Below are 16,324 nucleotides of genomic sequence, written 5' to 3'. Positions count from 1 at the left end.
GTTGAGATAACTTATGTCACTATAAATAAAATTGAATTGAATTGAATTGAATTGTATATTCAATTTATTTTCTAATCAGTGTGTTTTTCACTTATTTTGATAAAGACAACTCCCTCCTCCTGTCTCATCAGAACTTTTCTGCAGGCAGGGAAACACATCTGTGTCGAGTATCCCATGACCATGAACTACAAGGCTGCTGTGGAACTTTGGAATTTTGCCCAGGAAAAAGGTGATACTAAAGCCCAGTTCAGACCAAAGATTTGCTATGAGACGAGTTGAAACTTGCAATTACTTGCAGTGTACAGGTCTGCAAGGTTCTGTAACCTGCCAGTTCAGACCAACGAAACGAGGTGAGATCGAGTATCATCTACATAGCAATGACCTTTGATGCTTCCCTTCTAACTTGATGCTTTTCATGCTTTTTTTCATAGCTGGATATAATTTGTAACATTATAAAATACACTTAGGAAAGATATAGCAATATGCTAAAATAACATTTTATTTCCCAGAATCACTGCTTTGTTCTCAATTATGGCACTCCCTCTCCCTATAGGTATATAGCTCACTTGACTCTCTTTCTCTCTGTCTCTTTTTCTTTCTCTCTCACTCACTCATTGAGCCTCCATCCAAAACTGCGATTTCACCCAGCTGACAGTTTGTAACTGACTGACCAGCGGACTTTGCTACAGGTGATGTGCCTTATGATCTAAAACCATCTACTGGCGACTTGACAAGATGGGTCGCAGGTGACAACTTTAGCTGGTTTGAGTTGAGACGAGAGGGGGTGGTTCACAACGCTTCAATTGTTACCCACAACATTTTAAAACGGTTTTAGTCTCATTGCAAATCTTTGGACTGAACCAGGTGTAATGCAACAATGAAGTACTCAAAGTACTCATGTATGTTCAATGTGTAGGTCATAATGGACATTACATTACACTAACATGCAAGTACATCAACAACTTGAAGTACTAAATTTCAAAACAATAGATGGAGAGATCTGAACTGATTAACTTTTGAACTGGTTGGATCCAAGATGCTGTTGGAGCAGTGTTGAGGGCTAGGTTGTGCTGGCTGTACTTTGTTAAGGTATTAGAACTGTCAATTTACAAAATGCAAAGTGAGCGAACAAAAGAAAAATCTAAATCAAATCGATATTTAGTACTTCTACCCCTTGCAACCAGCATCAATTATTATAGGTACACAAATTCAGGGATTTTGTAGGATTATAGTCTAGTATAATTGATTGATCATACACCTAACAGGTGCTAATGATCATCAATTTTACATGGAGGTTGAAACAGTCATTAAATGAAACAGAAACAGCTGTGTGGGAGGCTTCAAACTGGGTGAGGAACACCCAAACTCTGTTACCAAGGTGATGTTGTGGAAGACGGTTTGATGTCACAGGTCATACACCATGGCAAGACTGAGCACAGCAACAAGACACAAGGTAGTTCTACTGCATCAGCAAAGTCTCTACAAGCACAGATTTCAAAGCAGACTGGGGTTTCAAGATGTGCTGCTCAAACTCTTTTGAAGAAGAACAAAGAGACAGGTACTAGTCTGTAAAGTGTCCTGAGATAACTTTTGTTATGATTTGGCACTATAAATAAAGTCGAATTGAATTAACGTTAAGGATCATAGACACAGTGATCGGCCAAGGAAACTTGATGAAAGTTCCAGATGAAAGACACCGCAAGCTTATTTCCCTTCAAAATCTGGAGATATCCAGCAGTGCCATCAGCTCAGAACTGGCAGAAACCAGTGGGACCCAAGTTCACCCATCTACTGTCCTGAGGAGTCTGGACAGAAGTAGTCTTCATGGAAGAGTTGTGGCCAAAAAGCCAAACCTCTGACATGGAAACAAGGCCAAGATACTAAACTGTAAACGAAAACATAGGAACTGGGGTAAAGAAAAATGGCAGCAGGGTCTCTGGACTGATGAGTCCAAATCTGAAATATTTGGCTGTAGCAGAAAGCAGTTTATTCACCGAAGGGCTGGAGAGCGGTACAATAATGAGTGTCTGCAGGAAACAGTGAAGCATGGTGGAGGTTCCTTGTAAGTTTGGGGCTGCATTTCTGCAAATGGAGTTGGAGATTTAGTCAGGATTAATGGTGTCCTCAATGCTGAGAAATACAGGCAGATACTTATCCATCATGCAACACCATCGGGGAGGCATGTGATTGTCCCCAAATGTATTCTGCAGCAGGACAACAAGCCCAAACATACAGCCAATTTAAGAACTATCTTCAGCGTAAAGAAAATGAAGTGATGGTGTGGCCCCACAGAGTGTGGGTAGTTGTGGTTAGTGGTTAGTTCTCCAGGATGTTTGGAACAACCTACAAGCTGAGTTCCTTCAAAATCTGTGTGAGTGAACCAAGAAGAATTGATGCTGTTTTGAAGGCAAAGGGTGGTCAAACTAAATATTGATTTGATTTAGATTTCTCTTCAGTTCCGTCACTGTATCTTGTTAATTGATGAAAATAAACTAATAACACTTCCATTGTTGAATGCATTCTTAGTTTACAGCATTTTTTCCACTACTGCCTAAAACTTTTGCACAGTACTGTACTACAGATAGTAAAGATAGTATACTAATTGAATGCTGACATTACTATTGGAATAGTAATAATGTTGGCTAAGGTTAGCAAATCTCACCCTTCTCACCACGTAACCCGCATGTAAACATGTTGTGCTTTTGTGTCACGTTGGATGAATAACATCAGTTTTCTGAATCCCAATCTCACTGTCAGAAATGTCAGAAAGCAATTCGCCCACCGGAGATCACTAGATGCTAGTTGGATGGTAGTTACCAAACGTAGCTTGTGTGCTGTGGAGCATTTTCCATGGAGATCCCCTCACCTGACTATCTAGCAATGTATGGATATATTTTGGACAGGTGGACATAGGTGGCACTCCGCCAACATACAGCTGGACTGAATACGGCTTTATTTTCCGGTCCACCTTTGTCAAAATCACAAGCGGAGGGAAAATGGCTGACTTTTTGACAGAATTATATGACCAATGTGTGTCTTCTTGGTAGTGATGTTAGTTGCCATGGCAAAGCCCTCCCTCGGTTTAAAGGTAACGCTCTATAGTTGTTTTTTCACAATGTTTCCGGCGCCGTTGCTTCCTGGTATATTCTACTTCCGGGTTAAAAGCCGAAATGGGGAGGGGGAGATATAACCCTGACGAAATACCCGATAATAATCCCGGTAAAGCGTTTACATGCAAGAATGCCATGGTTACTAAAGGAGTTATCTAGGGCTGGTAACCAGGGTATGAGAATTCTAGCAGGGGTACAGTGTTTATATGTTTTTTGAGAAACCGGAGTATTCCCTTAACCTGAATATAATCAGGTTTATTACAGATACAGAGACTGACATGGCTGAAATGACGGTCGGCAGGAGCATGAGTGCTCGCACGGAGCAAAAACGACGCAGACAGTATCAAGCCCATGGACACCACAGAGCCCGTTTGTAAATGATGCTTTAAATCGATACACACCATGACCAACTTGGAGAAACATGGAGCTGACAGACATGTGGACTTGTTCAAAGAGTTCAGAGAGCTGCAGGTTAGAGATAGATAACATAAATATCCCCCAGATGTAACGTGAAGTTAAGCAAGTGTTTATTTAGTGACAAGTGAACTTTTTTCACCATCAGAGCTGATCGAGGCAGTCAGGGCTAAAACTAACTGTTTAACTCTCTGATGTGGTTCACACATCTCTGTATGCAAACAGTTCACACTGGAGACATTAACTTTGCCATAACAAGCACTGGTGTTCACAAGAATGATCGACGACGCCAGTTGGGGCAAATGTGGCTTAGAGGTAAAACGGGTCATCATTGAGATCGGCGGTTCAATCCCCAGCTCCTCCGGTCCGCATGTCGAGGTGTCCTTGGGCAAGACACTAAACCCCAAATTGCTCCGCATGCTGGTGTAAATGGTTAGATAAGATGGTATGTACATGTCCACTGCCACCACTACTTGTCACATTCACCCATTCACACAGACATTCAAGTTTGTGTGAATGGGTGAATGTGACAAGTAGTGGGAAAGCGCCTTGAGTAATCAAGAGTAGAAAGGCGCTATATAAGTACAAGTCCATTTACCATTTTACCAGTTATAAAATATCTATTTTAAGTCAATCAGTTCTGGTAATATAATCATAGCATCTACATTTTTGTAAATAATTTATCTATTGTAATTTATATTAGTAGAGAATGGTCGGATTAGAGCACAGAACTATGTTATAACAAGTTAAGTAGCTATAAAGCTTAGCAGATTTTACAAAAATATATTGATAAATATATATATAAAATACATTTTTTAAATGTAAGTGTTTTAATTAATACAAATAAATCATTTTAAGTTCAACATGCTGTCATTTAATATTTTATTCCATTACTTTGATTTTTATTTTCCACAGTGGTATCGTTTCAGTATCAGTATCGAGATATTTTAGGCAGATATCCTACCGAAGTCATAATTTTGGTATCGTGACAACACTACTCCGTTATCAGCTCAGCTCAGATCTGATCTGAATCTGTCTCTGTGCCTTTCACACAGACTGCAGGGTGTAATAAAGGCGCAATAAAGCTTTTAAGCAGTTTGCATGATGATGTGATTGACATGTCTAACTGCATCATTTGTGCCTTCTTTACTGTGACCATGTGAGGCGTTTAGAAAGGTATCTAATAGTGTTTGAATTTTGGGGTTGCTGATTGCTTTCTGGAACTCTTCTGTGCTTTACTGATATTGAACAGCTTATTGGGCTGTGAGAAACAGTTATTGGCTGTGGTCAAACATAGAGGGACATGGTTTAACTGTGAATGCACTGAGAGAGAAAGGATCTAGATCCGTTAACATTTAATCAAGTGTGCTGTTGCAAAGAAGTGAGCATAAAGTATGTCTACCTAAAGACTCTCCTCGTAACCTACCTCGGACAATTTACAGACCCAGGCTTTGACAGTGCTACAGGTATCTGCCATTCTTTTGTTAACCTTGACGTCAGAGTTGGAACGAGGAAGCTTAGTTAGGTTTTGTGGGACATTTTGTCCAAATATATGAATGTTACACAGTTCTGTACTGTAGCCAGGGATAGTACTGGGGCTGGTACCTGAAGCATGTCTTTTAATGTCTTTCCAGAGATGGAGGTGGACATGGTTGAAGAGACTGAATCTTGAGGGTAGGGTGGTGGACCATGTGGACATCTCGATCACATCCACAGGAGATATGGGCATTTATTCTGTGGATGGTGTCAGGATGGAAGCGTCTTCATGGGTGGATGGTAGAGATAATAATCTCGGAGATGGGGAAGGTCTGTGTATCCCTCTGTGGTACTCCATTCACAGACTGCTACCCTTTCCTGAATGTAGTCTCAGGTCATTATTACCTGTGTGTATTATGTGGCAGCATTAACCTCTCTGTAAGCTGGTGGAGGGTGTTGTTGGTCCTGAGACCCCAGATTTTACAGACTTTGTGTTCAGGGGAAGGCTGGTCCTCATTAACAATTTTTTGTTCATTTGAGTGTATAAGCATAATAATGTCAGCATCTGGTTGTCTTTTCCTCTCCAGATGTCTTGCTAGGCTTGTTGGTGGTGGCATCCCTGTGGGTCAGTGCTGGAAGGGCTTGGCCTTACTGCCATCTGTTGTGATGGCCTGTTGTCAGTTAGGGTGGAGGTGGAGGTGGAGGGCTGTGGTTCATGGTTCATTGTTGATAGCTGGCTCAGAGACTGTGGATCTGCTCCTTCAGGGTGAGGAGGATGTTTTCCACTCTAAGGTGCAGCTCTCTCTCCCCAAAGCCTGTCCTACTATAGCTCCTATTACAGCCGTGAGTTCTCTCACCAGAACTTCTGTCCTGGATATCTCCTCTCAGGTCCTGCAGGGAGACCTTCAACTCATTCCTTACCTGGCTGTACTGGTCTCTGAGACAAGGAAAGGCAGCAATGAACAAGTTGGTCTGCTTTGGTCACAGTTTACATCTGGCAGTGATACACTTTTATGAACAAGAGAGATCAGGCATGTAGCGTTGTTGAGTTCTTATTGTGCCTCATTGCCCTTCTGTCTGGTGTGTCTTTTTAAACTTAAAAGTAATAGCATAGCCTGCATAATAACCTGACAATAAAGCCTATTTATATAGGATAATCAGGACAAATTAATCAATTATTTTTTTTCCGCCATATTAACCCATTCTGCAACAACCCATTTCTGTAAAAACACACATCCAACAGTTATTACATCTCATTCTTCTCTGTCAGTTAACAGTTGTATGTGTCTGTCTGTGTGTGTCAGGAGTGATACTCCATGAGGAACACATTGAGCTGCTGACAGAAGACTACAAAGAACTTAAAAGAGCAGTAGAGGGGAAAATCCTGCAGGAAGGTTCTCTTCATTTTACTGGTAAGAAACAGAAGTCTGTGTCTCTGTTGTTACTTTGATACTTCTGAGCTTCAACAAAACTTTCAACAAAGTTGTAATCTTGGTATTGGGTGTATTCTCCTGGTTGAGGTTTGGTGGAGTGTTCCAGTTTGTCAAATATCATGCTGCACTGTACAGTTTTGCAGTGGAACCATTTCAGCATCTGTGGCTTAACACTGCCCAAGACAATTGTAATTGTGATACCAGAATGTTAAACTGTGTAAACTTCTCCAGCACTGGAGTATGGTCTGGCAGTTAGGGTTGGGCACCGAAAAGCGGTTCTAAATAGGAACCAGTTCCTAACGTTCGGTTCCAGAACCTTTAAGAAGCTGTTTGAATTTCAATCCTTTTTTTCGGTTCTTAAACATCCGCACTACTTTGTTTGTATTACTCCACACGGCGTGCGGAGACTCCGCGCTCGAACGAAGAACGTCACTCACTCAACATGGATGGCAGAAAACGCCGCTCGAAAGTCTGGCTTAATTTTAATTTGAAAAAAATGTATTAGCACAGTGCAACATATGTGGAAAACTAGTCACTGCCAAAGGAGGGTGAACGATAAACATGGCAAAACACCTTCGCCTGCATGGTATCATAATGAAGGAGGAGTGTACTGTGTTTGAGTCGTTGCGTTGATCTCCTCCTCAAGCCGCTTCCTCTACTTCGGACAGTAAACCTTCCTCATTTCAAACGGAATCAGGTACGTGACAATTATGGTTGTCTTATATTTTTAACAGACTAGCTGAAGTTGTAGGCTAACTTTTGCTATTGCTAAAACTGTGTCAAATCTGTTAACAGTTGTCAAACGCTCACTCAGTCAGGCTAAGGTTAGCCAGCCTGCTGCTGCTAACAGTACCGATCAGCGAGCAGAGTCGTTGCTGCAACAAGCAGCGCCAGGTAGACGACATGACACCGTGTCCGTGACCCCATTCAAGCTAGCAGCAAGGGGTAAGCTGTCTGAAGAACAAATCCAGGAATGCCACAGCAAAGTGACAGCCTATGATGTGAAAAGGCTTCATCCTCTCTCAGAGGTGGAGACTGCTTGCCAAGAAGTTTTAGTTTCTAGTTGCAGTTAGGGACCATCCCTTTTAATTGAATGCCATAGTTGGCTAAATCTATTTTTGGAGGTCTTACGTTCATACACAGACAGACTTCAAACATACAGCTTGTAACATTTGCAAAAATGGCCTATGTGAAGAGTTGTCAAAAAAAAAAAAATCTTGTCAAATAAGTTGTGCCCTGTTGACCTGCGCCTGAAAGATTCGGAACCGAGAATCGTTTAGAACAGGAATCGAAATAGATAATAGGAATCGGAATCGTTAAAATCCAAACGATGCCCAACCCTACTGGCAATGCAAGACTACATTGGCACAATGTGAATATTGTTCAAAGAAACTGCAAAAAAACGCAAACACATTTAATGGTTGTAACTCAAGCTAAATGTCAATAAGGAAATGTAGTGATAATGTGTATGTATTGCAATTTGTTCAAGGTGGAGTGCTGAAGCCTGGATTTGGTTTTCCAGCATTTAGTGGCATTGCCCGTCTCACCTGGTTGGTTGAGTTATTTGGTGAGCTGTCAGTCACTGCAGCAACCATTGAGGAAGACTGTGGTAACAACTACAGCAAGATGACTGCAAAGCTGCTAACCTCTGACAACAGGTGAGAATGACTGTATCCGTTTGCATTATGACTACCACAGAGATGGAATAAACAGTCCAAAATGACGTTAAGACTAAAACAAACAATGTGTTAGTCTGTCCCTCAATACTTTCCGATTTCCCTTTCCTCTGAGTCCCCAGTTCGTAAGCCATGTTGCAAATGGCGCCATCTTGGGAATCGTGGAATGCATTGTGGGCTTGAATAGGAACAAACAACCACCTCTGCGCCTCAGCGTCAGTCGTTTTCTATGTGACTTGGAATATTAATATTGATTTATTAAGAATGGCTGGAGCAGAGGGTCACGTGGCGTAGGGATAGGCAATGGCGGCCTGAAACTTGTGGTCTTGCTGTCTTTTGGGTTTATATCCTTTATTTATACTAAAACACATTCAGATAGCAGTATTTTTCTCAACAGAAGAATTTAACAGTGCTAGCTGTAATATCGAACAAAGAAAACTTTGTTCAGCCGCTCAACATGTGCACCAGCGCTAACAAGGACAAGGGCTTGCTGCTGCTCATGGGGGAATTGTTGGGTCTCTGTAAAACATGAATAAGTCATAGAGTGTGGTCTAGACCAGTGGTTCCCAACCTTTTTCTTAAAAGACCCATATTTTTACCATTGTAACCCCCCCCCCCCCCCCCCCCCCCATGAAAATAAAAATAAAATAAGGAACATCATAACTTCTTTTACATGAAATACTTTATATTTCAGTTATTTAATAACAGCATTGGACAATGAGGAGAACCTGTGTATGATTAGAACATATTTCTTCAGAACTTGTACTTAGTCTTAAATTTGTTAGCCACCTGCAGTCCACACAGTATCTCAGCCATTTTAATGCACGTAGGTTTAAGGTGTTTCGCCGATGTTGTGTGGCTTTTTGGCTTGGGCAATTAGGAGAGAGCACTCAAAGGATGAAACCGTTGCCTGCCTCTGGTTGCTTCCCGCCCTGAAGAATCTCTCCTTTATGTTTTGGGGGCTGCTAGTGACAACAAGCTCTCTTTTTCTGATGAAAAACTCTTTGGGTTTACCCACCGTCTCGGGATGTTTAGTTGTCTGGTGTCGCTTCAGCTTTCAGGGCTTCAAACTTTCATTTGCCAGTTTCTCACAGCAAAATATACATTCTGCTCTAATTTTATCCATTGCTTCTATGAAGCCAAACTCAATATAACTTTCTCGGTAGCCCCTCTTTTCCTTTTTGACATTTTCGGCAGTCTCCTCTACCTGACGCTTCGCTATCTCTCCCTTAGCTCTGCCTAGCAACGACTGCTGCACGTGAGGCGTTCAAGTCACAAACGCTCTGTTCCTTGTGATATAGGCCTATAACTTATTAAATTATCTAAAATTTGAAATACACGAATAAATGTTTAATGTGGCCCTTGGATTTAGTTGATTTTGTCACATATATGAATTAAATGCTTAAATTACATTAAAATTATTAAACCCCTTAAAATCAAGAGGGCTTCGCAACCCCCCCTGATCTTTGACGCCCCCCTTGGGGGGTCGGGCCCCCCAGGTTGGGAACCACTGGTCTAGACCATCTCTTGTGTCTTGACATAACTTTTGTTGTGATTTCGCACTGTACATGAAATTTAATTGAATTAAGCAGCTAGCAAATATCCTGCGGCTAACACAGCCATCTCCCTCACCTCCCCCAGGGGGAATCGAGATGGACCATGCTCACAAGATGGGGGTGGAAGCTGAGATTTATTTCTACAATGTTCTTGGTTCTGATGTTTCATTTGTTAATATCCTGGCAGTGTCTTTAATGTCTTTAACTCATTCTACAGTCAGATACACTAATATTGCCAATGGCTAGCAATTGGAGTACATTGTTATTCAACTTGGGATGTGAACAGTCTAAGGTATCCAATTAAAAGGAAGAAGATATTGAGACATCTTAAAACTAAAAAGCAAGATATAGTATTCTTGAAGGAAACACATAGTTCTCCCCAGGAATTACTTAAATTTTGCAGTGAATGGGTGGGACACATATCCTTTCGTGCTGGGTCATATAAATTTGGAGGGTTAGCTATATTAATTAACAGATGGGCATATTAGTTATTACACTAGCAGAGATACAAGGACATCCTCTGATATTGGCCAATGTATATGCACCCAATGCGGATAATCCTTTTTTTGTTTTGTAGACTTAGAAAGTAAGTTGCATGATATTGGACATCCCATAGTGACTATTGAGTTGTTCTCCAAGATATCAGGGTATAAAGTGAATTTGTCCAAATCAGATGCCCTTCCACTTACCTCATACTGCCCAAAAACTTTATTTCAGGCAGGGTTGTTTAAATATATCCTCCAAATATTGGTAAATAAGAGAAACTTTGGTAAATATAAAGAAAAACAACCTTACTGGAACTGATGCTGAACAGCTGAGGTTAAAAGTGTCAGCAGCGTTGTCCCAAGCTAAGGTCCCACCATCCAACCTCACCATTGAGGAGAGAAAAGCAGTAACAGTACTGAGCAAAGACCACAACATCACAATCTTTCCAGCAGACAAGGGTAGATGCACAGTTCTTCTCAATACAACTGATTATCAGGCAAAGATCTCTGCACCACTCAGTGACTCTAACACTTATGAAACTCTGAAACGAGACCCTACCAGCAGTTACAAAAAGAAGGTTATAGAGTGTCTACAGCAACTACAACAAGGAGTCATTAACAAATCACAATATTACAGGCTCTATCCCCAGGACTCAACCCCCTGCTTATATGGACTCCCAAAAATCCATAAAGAAGGGGCCCCACTCAGGCCCATTGTCAGCATCATAAACTCGGTCAAGCACGTTGCCAATATTCTGGCACCAATGGTGGGCAACACCCCACACCACATCCAAAACTCCATAAACTTTGTGAACAAAGTCAGAGACTTAAAAATGGATCCAGATGAAACCATGATATCCTACGACGTGACTTCCTTGTTCACCTGTATTCCAACCGTGGAGGCTTTGGCCACAGTAATAGAGCGGCTCACACAGGACAACTCCTTACACAACCGAACAAACCTCAAACCAGACCACGTTTGCTAACTTCTGGATTTGTGCCTGAACACCACATATTTCCAGTTTAATGGCATTTTTCACCAGTATCCCCTATTGTGGCAAATCTATACATGGAGGAGGTAGAGGACAAGGCTTTGAACTCCTTCAAAGTAGTAACCCCGAGCCATTGGTTGAGATATCTGGACGACACATGGGTTAAAAATCAAATCCAAAGAGGTGCAAACTTTTACCGAACATATAAACTCTGTGGACAGAAACATCAAGTTCACCGGAGAAGAAGTCAAGGATAATAGTTTGCCTTTCTTAGATTGTGACGTCCATATGGAGAACCACAGGAGCCTCCACATTGGGGTATACAGAAAACCTGGGGAAGGGTATCAGAGAAACTCAGGAGGATCTTCAACAAACACTGCATCCCTGTGTATTTCAAACCCAGTAACACACTCAGACAGAGACTAGTACATCCCAAGGATAGAACACAACACACCCACAAAAGCAATCTGATTTATGCTGTCCAATGCAACGAGGAATGCAAAGATCTCTACATTGGAGAAACAAAATAACCACTGCATAAACGCATGGCCCAACACAGGAGAGCTAACTATTGACAACAATGTCCAAATCCTGGTCAGCGAGGACAGATGATATGAAAGGAGTAAAAGAAGCCATCTATGCAAAAGTAGAGAAACCATCACTAAACAGAGGAGGAGGTTTGAGACACCACTTATCTCCAATTTACAATGCAGCCCTTTCATCCCTTCCCAGGAGATTCAACAATCTAACCTCAAAGAACAATTGTTCACAAATTGCCTCCTTCCAACCAACGACTGTCACTCTACCTGGACTCTTATGAATCATGAAAAATTCGGTGCATATTGGACAATGTACAGTATGTTGAAGTTACAACCACTTCCTGTTTCACGGCGAAGGATGGTCGCCATGACACCAGAAAAGCCAAAAGCTACATGATCTAGCATCATGAAGGTCTTAAGTCTGTGCTGACATTTTCAGGGCAGGTCTCTTATCAAATGTGAAGTTTGGAAAAGAGCTGAACACCTGGTGTGCAGTGTCTTTTGTCATGGCGTTCCATCAAAATTTGCCGTGCCGTTGAATGACATGGTCCCATGTTCACAATGAACGATCCTTCACGTCTTAAGACTCTCATTTCCACTTTTGAGGAGGATGTGATGAATCAGTTAGGACGAGGACATCAAAGTATAAAACATGACATTTCCTGTTACCAGCAGGGGGCACTATGACTATAAGGGAATATTGTCCCATAGATGTGTTCAGGCTGAGTGTCAAATCATGCCTGAGAAGTTTGGGACAGATTGGACAATGTACGGTCATGTTAAAGACCAATTCCTGGTTTATGGCGTGGGGACGAAATTTGAGGCCCCGCCATGGCCGAGCTGATTGATGCTCCGTGCTTTAGTGTCGCCCATGTCTTGAAGGTGTACAGACAAACTTTGTAGTAATTCCATTGAAATCTCTAGGAGGAGTACAGAGCAAACTTTTTGAAAATTTCCAAAAATGACATGTTCAAATCAAAATGGCGGACTTCCTGTTGTGTTAAGGTCAAATTTCGTGAAGATTTAAATAACTTTTTTGGGGGGCGCTATGGAGCCCACTGGCCACACACGAGTCCAATTACTGCAGAACTTTGCAATTTTTGCCACTTCTGACCTGTGTGCAAGTTTTGGTAAGTTTTTGAGAATTCCAATTCTCTCAAAATGCGATAAAGTTTGACACATAAAGCTGACTTCCTTTTGTCAGTTGGTGGTTCTATGACTATAACTCAATTTCAGCATGTAGATGTCTTCAGGCCTGGACTGTTATCCAGCAGGTGAAATTTGGGGAAGATTGGACAATATAAAGTTGAGCTAAGACAACTTTTTTTTTCAAGTTTTGGGCAAAGTTCACTGCCACGCCACATCAATGGCGTTCCATAAATCCTCAAAAGCTTCACAATTTAGCATCACAAAGGTCTTTAGACCTACCAGATTTGAAGTCACTCAGGTTAATTCTCTGAGTTTGTAAAAGTACAACACAGCCAACTTCCTGTTGCACTTAGGGTATGGCTCCAAGAGGCTTTTTAAATAAAGAAAAGTCTCCATACTTTACATCTGCCTACCAAATGTCATACGTCTACATCAAATTTCAAGGTGCAGGGCAGTGACTTTGAAATTTTCTGGGGGGCGCCCTTCGAGCCAATTTAACACACACAACCCCAAGACCCATAACCGGTCGTGCGTTTAGACACTAATGATGCATGTGCAACTTTTTGTGCTCTTAAGAACACGATAAGTAACTGAAAAATGCTATAAAGCTGACGTGCCACGCCCAAGCCCAATTGTGACATCAAATCGAAGTCATTACTAGTTTGAACATGGGCAAAACATGTTTGTAAAATGAAAATTGACACACAGAATCCAAAATGGTCGACTTCCTCTCCAGTGAAAAAAAATCCAAAAATGTACATGTGCTCTTTAAGATGCAATGATCCCACCCAATTTCATGAACATCAAAAGAACTTTAGCCCAACCATGACGTGCGTTCAGGGGCATTATGGAGCCCACTGGCCACGCCCAACCCCAGTGACTTTTGAACTTTGCGATTTTCACCACTTCTAACCTGTGTGCCAATATCTGTGAGCCTATGTGCATCCTAAGCCCCTCAAAAATGTGATTGCCATAGTAGAAAAATAATAATAATTTCAGCAAAAACAATAGGTTTTCTTGCCCTTTCAGAGCCAGGGACCGTTTCGGCCTCTAGCACTTTCGTGCATGGGCCTTAATGAGACACTGGAGGTTACTGTTAATTAGAGCACAAATGAAGAGACAGGTAAACTACATATTTAAGAAGGATTTCAACATTAATTTCATCTGTGTCCTTCTAGACCTCTGATGTGGATTGAGGAGCGTGGACCAGACCTCCCCAGGACCAAGCACATCAACTTTCACTTTGATTCCTGTACCCTGACCAAGATCCCTTGTGCACCCAGAGGGGCTGTCGGCCTCTTCATGCAGGACCTGATCCAATTCTCTGCAAAGGTGGTCGGCCAAGTGAGTCTAGAGGAGCTCCAGAGAGAGAAAACCAGGATCCTACACTGCTTGCAACTTGCAGAGATGATACAGCAACTTTGCCAAACTTAAATGGGGACTCTCAATCATAAATCATAAATCTTTTGTTTTTTAATCATAAATGTATCTTTTATTGTATCACTTTGCCCTTTGAGTTGTTACATTGTACGTTGTAAAAACTAGTAATAAGTTGCTTTGTTTCAACAAAACAGATTGTGACAGTTTGAAAGATAAAACATTGAACTGACATTGAACACATAATATGATCAATACATATTAAGACATGGGTGCCTGAAAGTAGAATTTCATGTTGAGCATCTCCCCAGACTCTAGCAAACTTACTTTGTAATATTCATTCATTCATTATCTTCAACCGCTTGTCCCTATCGGGGTCGCGGGGGGGCTGGTGCCGATCCCAGCTGACATTGGGCTTGTACTTTGTAATAGAAACTAATTATTTAACATAAGGTTGTTGCTTGATGAAGGTAAATATGAAAATCAACAGGAAATCAATCCTGTGTGGGGAGGTTTCAATGTATTGCTTTCTGCTTTGTGTCTCATGTAAAATATCAAAGTTAATTGCAGTATATTTGTTTTACCAGTAGATAGCAATGTTAGCTATTTCATATGAAGCTTTAGGACAAGTGGATCTCTTTCATTGCATGTTATACAACGGGACTCTGTTGGAGCAATCCAGTATGTAGCATTACATAAAGGATATTCAATTTATACACATACACCAGTGCGCACACAAGTCCAAGCACATCTCACCTATACTCATTACCACTAAGGATCTATATAATTAGGATTTTATTGATATCAAAATTGGATACTACTCTTCATAATTTGGTGCAAAAATAAAAGACATGACATGAAAAGATGTTTAGCGATTCAACATTTATTTTATTACTGCTAGAGGGGAAACACAAGAAACATACGTATATTAATTGCGATAACATACAAGTCCTATTCACATTACTATAGATATTATAGTTACTGTTACTTTTGAAAAACATGAAACAAGTCATTCTCACAGGGAAATACCTGACTTATTCCCTAAGAGAGGGGGGGGAAGGCAGGCTTACAGAGGTTGAGATATATAAAAAAAAAGAAACCAAATCAATTGTGTGCCTTCGTACAAGCAACTGACACAAGTCAAACAGACTTGGCACACACCACCATGCATATTCTGCCTTTACTTGAACGTAGACAGGATTACTATCTTGGCAGATAGCTAAACAGGTTCAACAGACATCCAGGATTTTCTTTCATTAGTAATTACAGAAAAATAATTAGCATGATTGCTAACCTAATATTGGAAATCCCAAAGATGGGCTAGCGCGATTAGCCCATCAATTTCAGGTAAGTTTCACAAGTAAAATGATTCATATTCAAATCAAATAGGTCTGGTTACTTCAAGACTTCAAGCTCTTTAGGGTAAGTTATGTTAGGATGGCAAGAATGGAGTGTAAGGGAGAGCTCGGCAACACACGTCTTGAGTTCCAGTCAGTAATTTTAATAACCCTTCAACCCTGTTACATGACACTGTCTTTATCTGTTCAGTAGGCGGCAGTGACTTAACACCACAGTACAGCCCCCTTTATGTCTACTGTACTGTACAGTGCAGTCAAATAACAATTTTCAAGTATTGTCGAGCAGAAAATAAACAGAAAATACTTTCTTCAGATGTTTCCTCATTCAGCTGATTATTATAACTAAACTTTTATGAGCTATATTAAGCTAAACTAGTATCCAGTATCAGTGGAGTAGTATATAAGTCTTTCAGGTATCTCTGAGGGTTTCTCTCCCTAGCTGGGTAGCGTCTTTAAGCCTGAGGACTTTGTGGCTGAGAATGAGACTGCTCAGCTTGATGGTGATCAGCTGTTCTGTCTGGATGAGTTTTGTCTGGTAAGTCGACTGGTGTGATTGTAGGCTCTGGTGTGGGAACAAGGTGGCTGCGATTCAGACGCAGGAGTCCCCGAGGTGTCTCAACAATGTAAGATCTTAGAGTATCTGCCCTTGCTCTCGCTGTCCCTTTTTCCTTTGTCAGTGACCCAGACATGATCTCCCAGTTTCAGTCCTGACAGGTAATGAGGTCAGTGTCTTCTGTTGAAGTCTTTCCTTTAGTTTTG

General features: G+C 41.2%; 1 protein-coding gene across 1 annotated transcript in view; it reads left to right on the top strand.

Moving 5' to 3' along the window:
- The window catches only part of blvra (biliverdin reductase A), a 34,955-nt gene extending 19,982 nt beyond the window's left edge, over positions 1-14,973 (top strand). Inside the window, exons 4-7 of the mRNA XM_083928867.1 lie at positions 132-229; positions 6,305-6,412; positions 7,923-8,091; positions 14,009-14,973. Coding sequence (XP_083784993.1) covers positions 132-229; positions 6,305-6,412; positions 7,923-8,091; positions 14,009-14,264 — 631 coding nt within the window. The 3' untranslated portion in view covers positions 14,265-14,973. The remainder of the gene's footprint in view (positions 1-131; positions 230-6,304; positions 6,413-7,922; positions 8,092-14,008) is intronic.
- The last annotated feature ends 1,351 nt before the right edge of the window (positions 14,974-16,324 follow it).

This window comes from Echiichthys vipera (genome assembly GCF_963691815.1).
Source record: "Echiichthys vipera genome assembly, chromosome: 15".
Taxonomy (NCBI): Eukaryota; Metazoa; Chordata; class Actinopteri; order Perciformes; family Trachinidae; genus Echiichthys; species Echiichthys vipera.
This window is presented reverse-complemented; position numbering and strand designations above follow the sequence as displayed.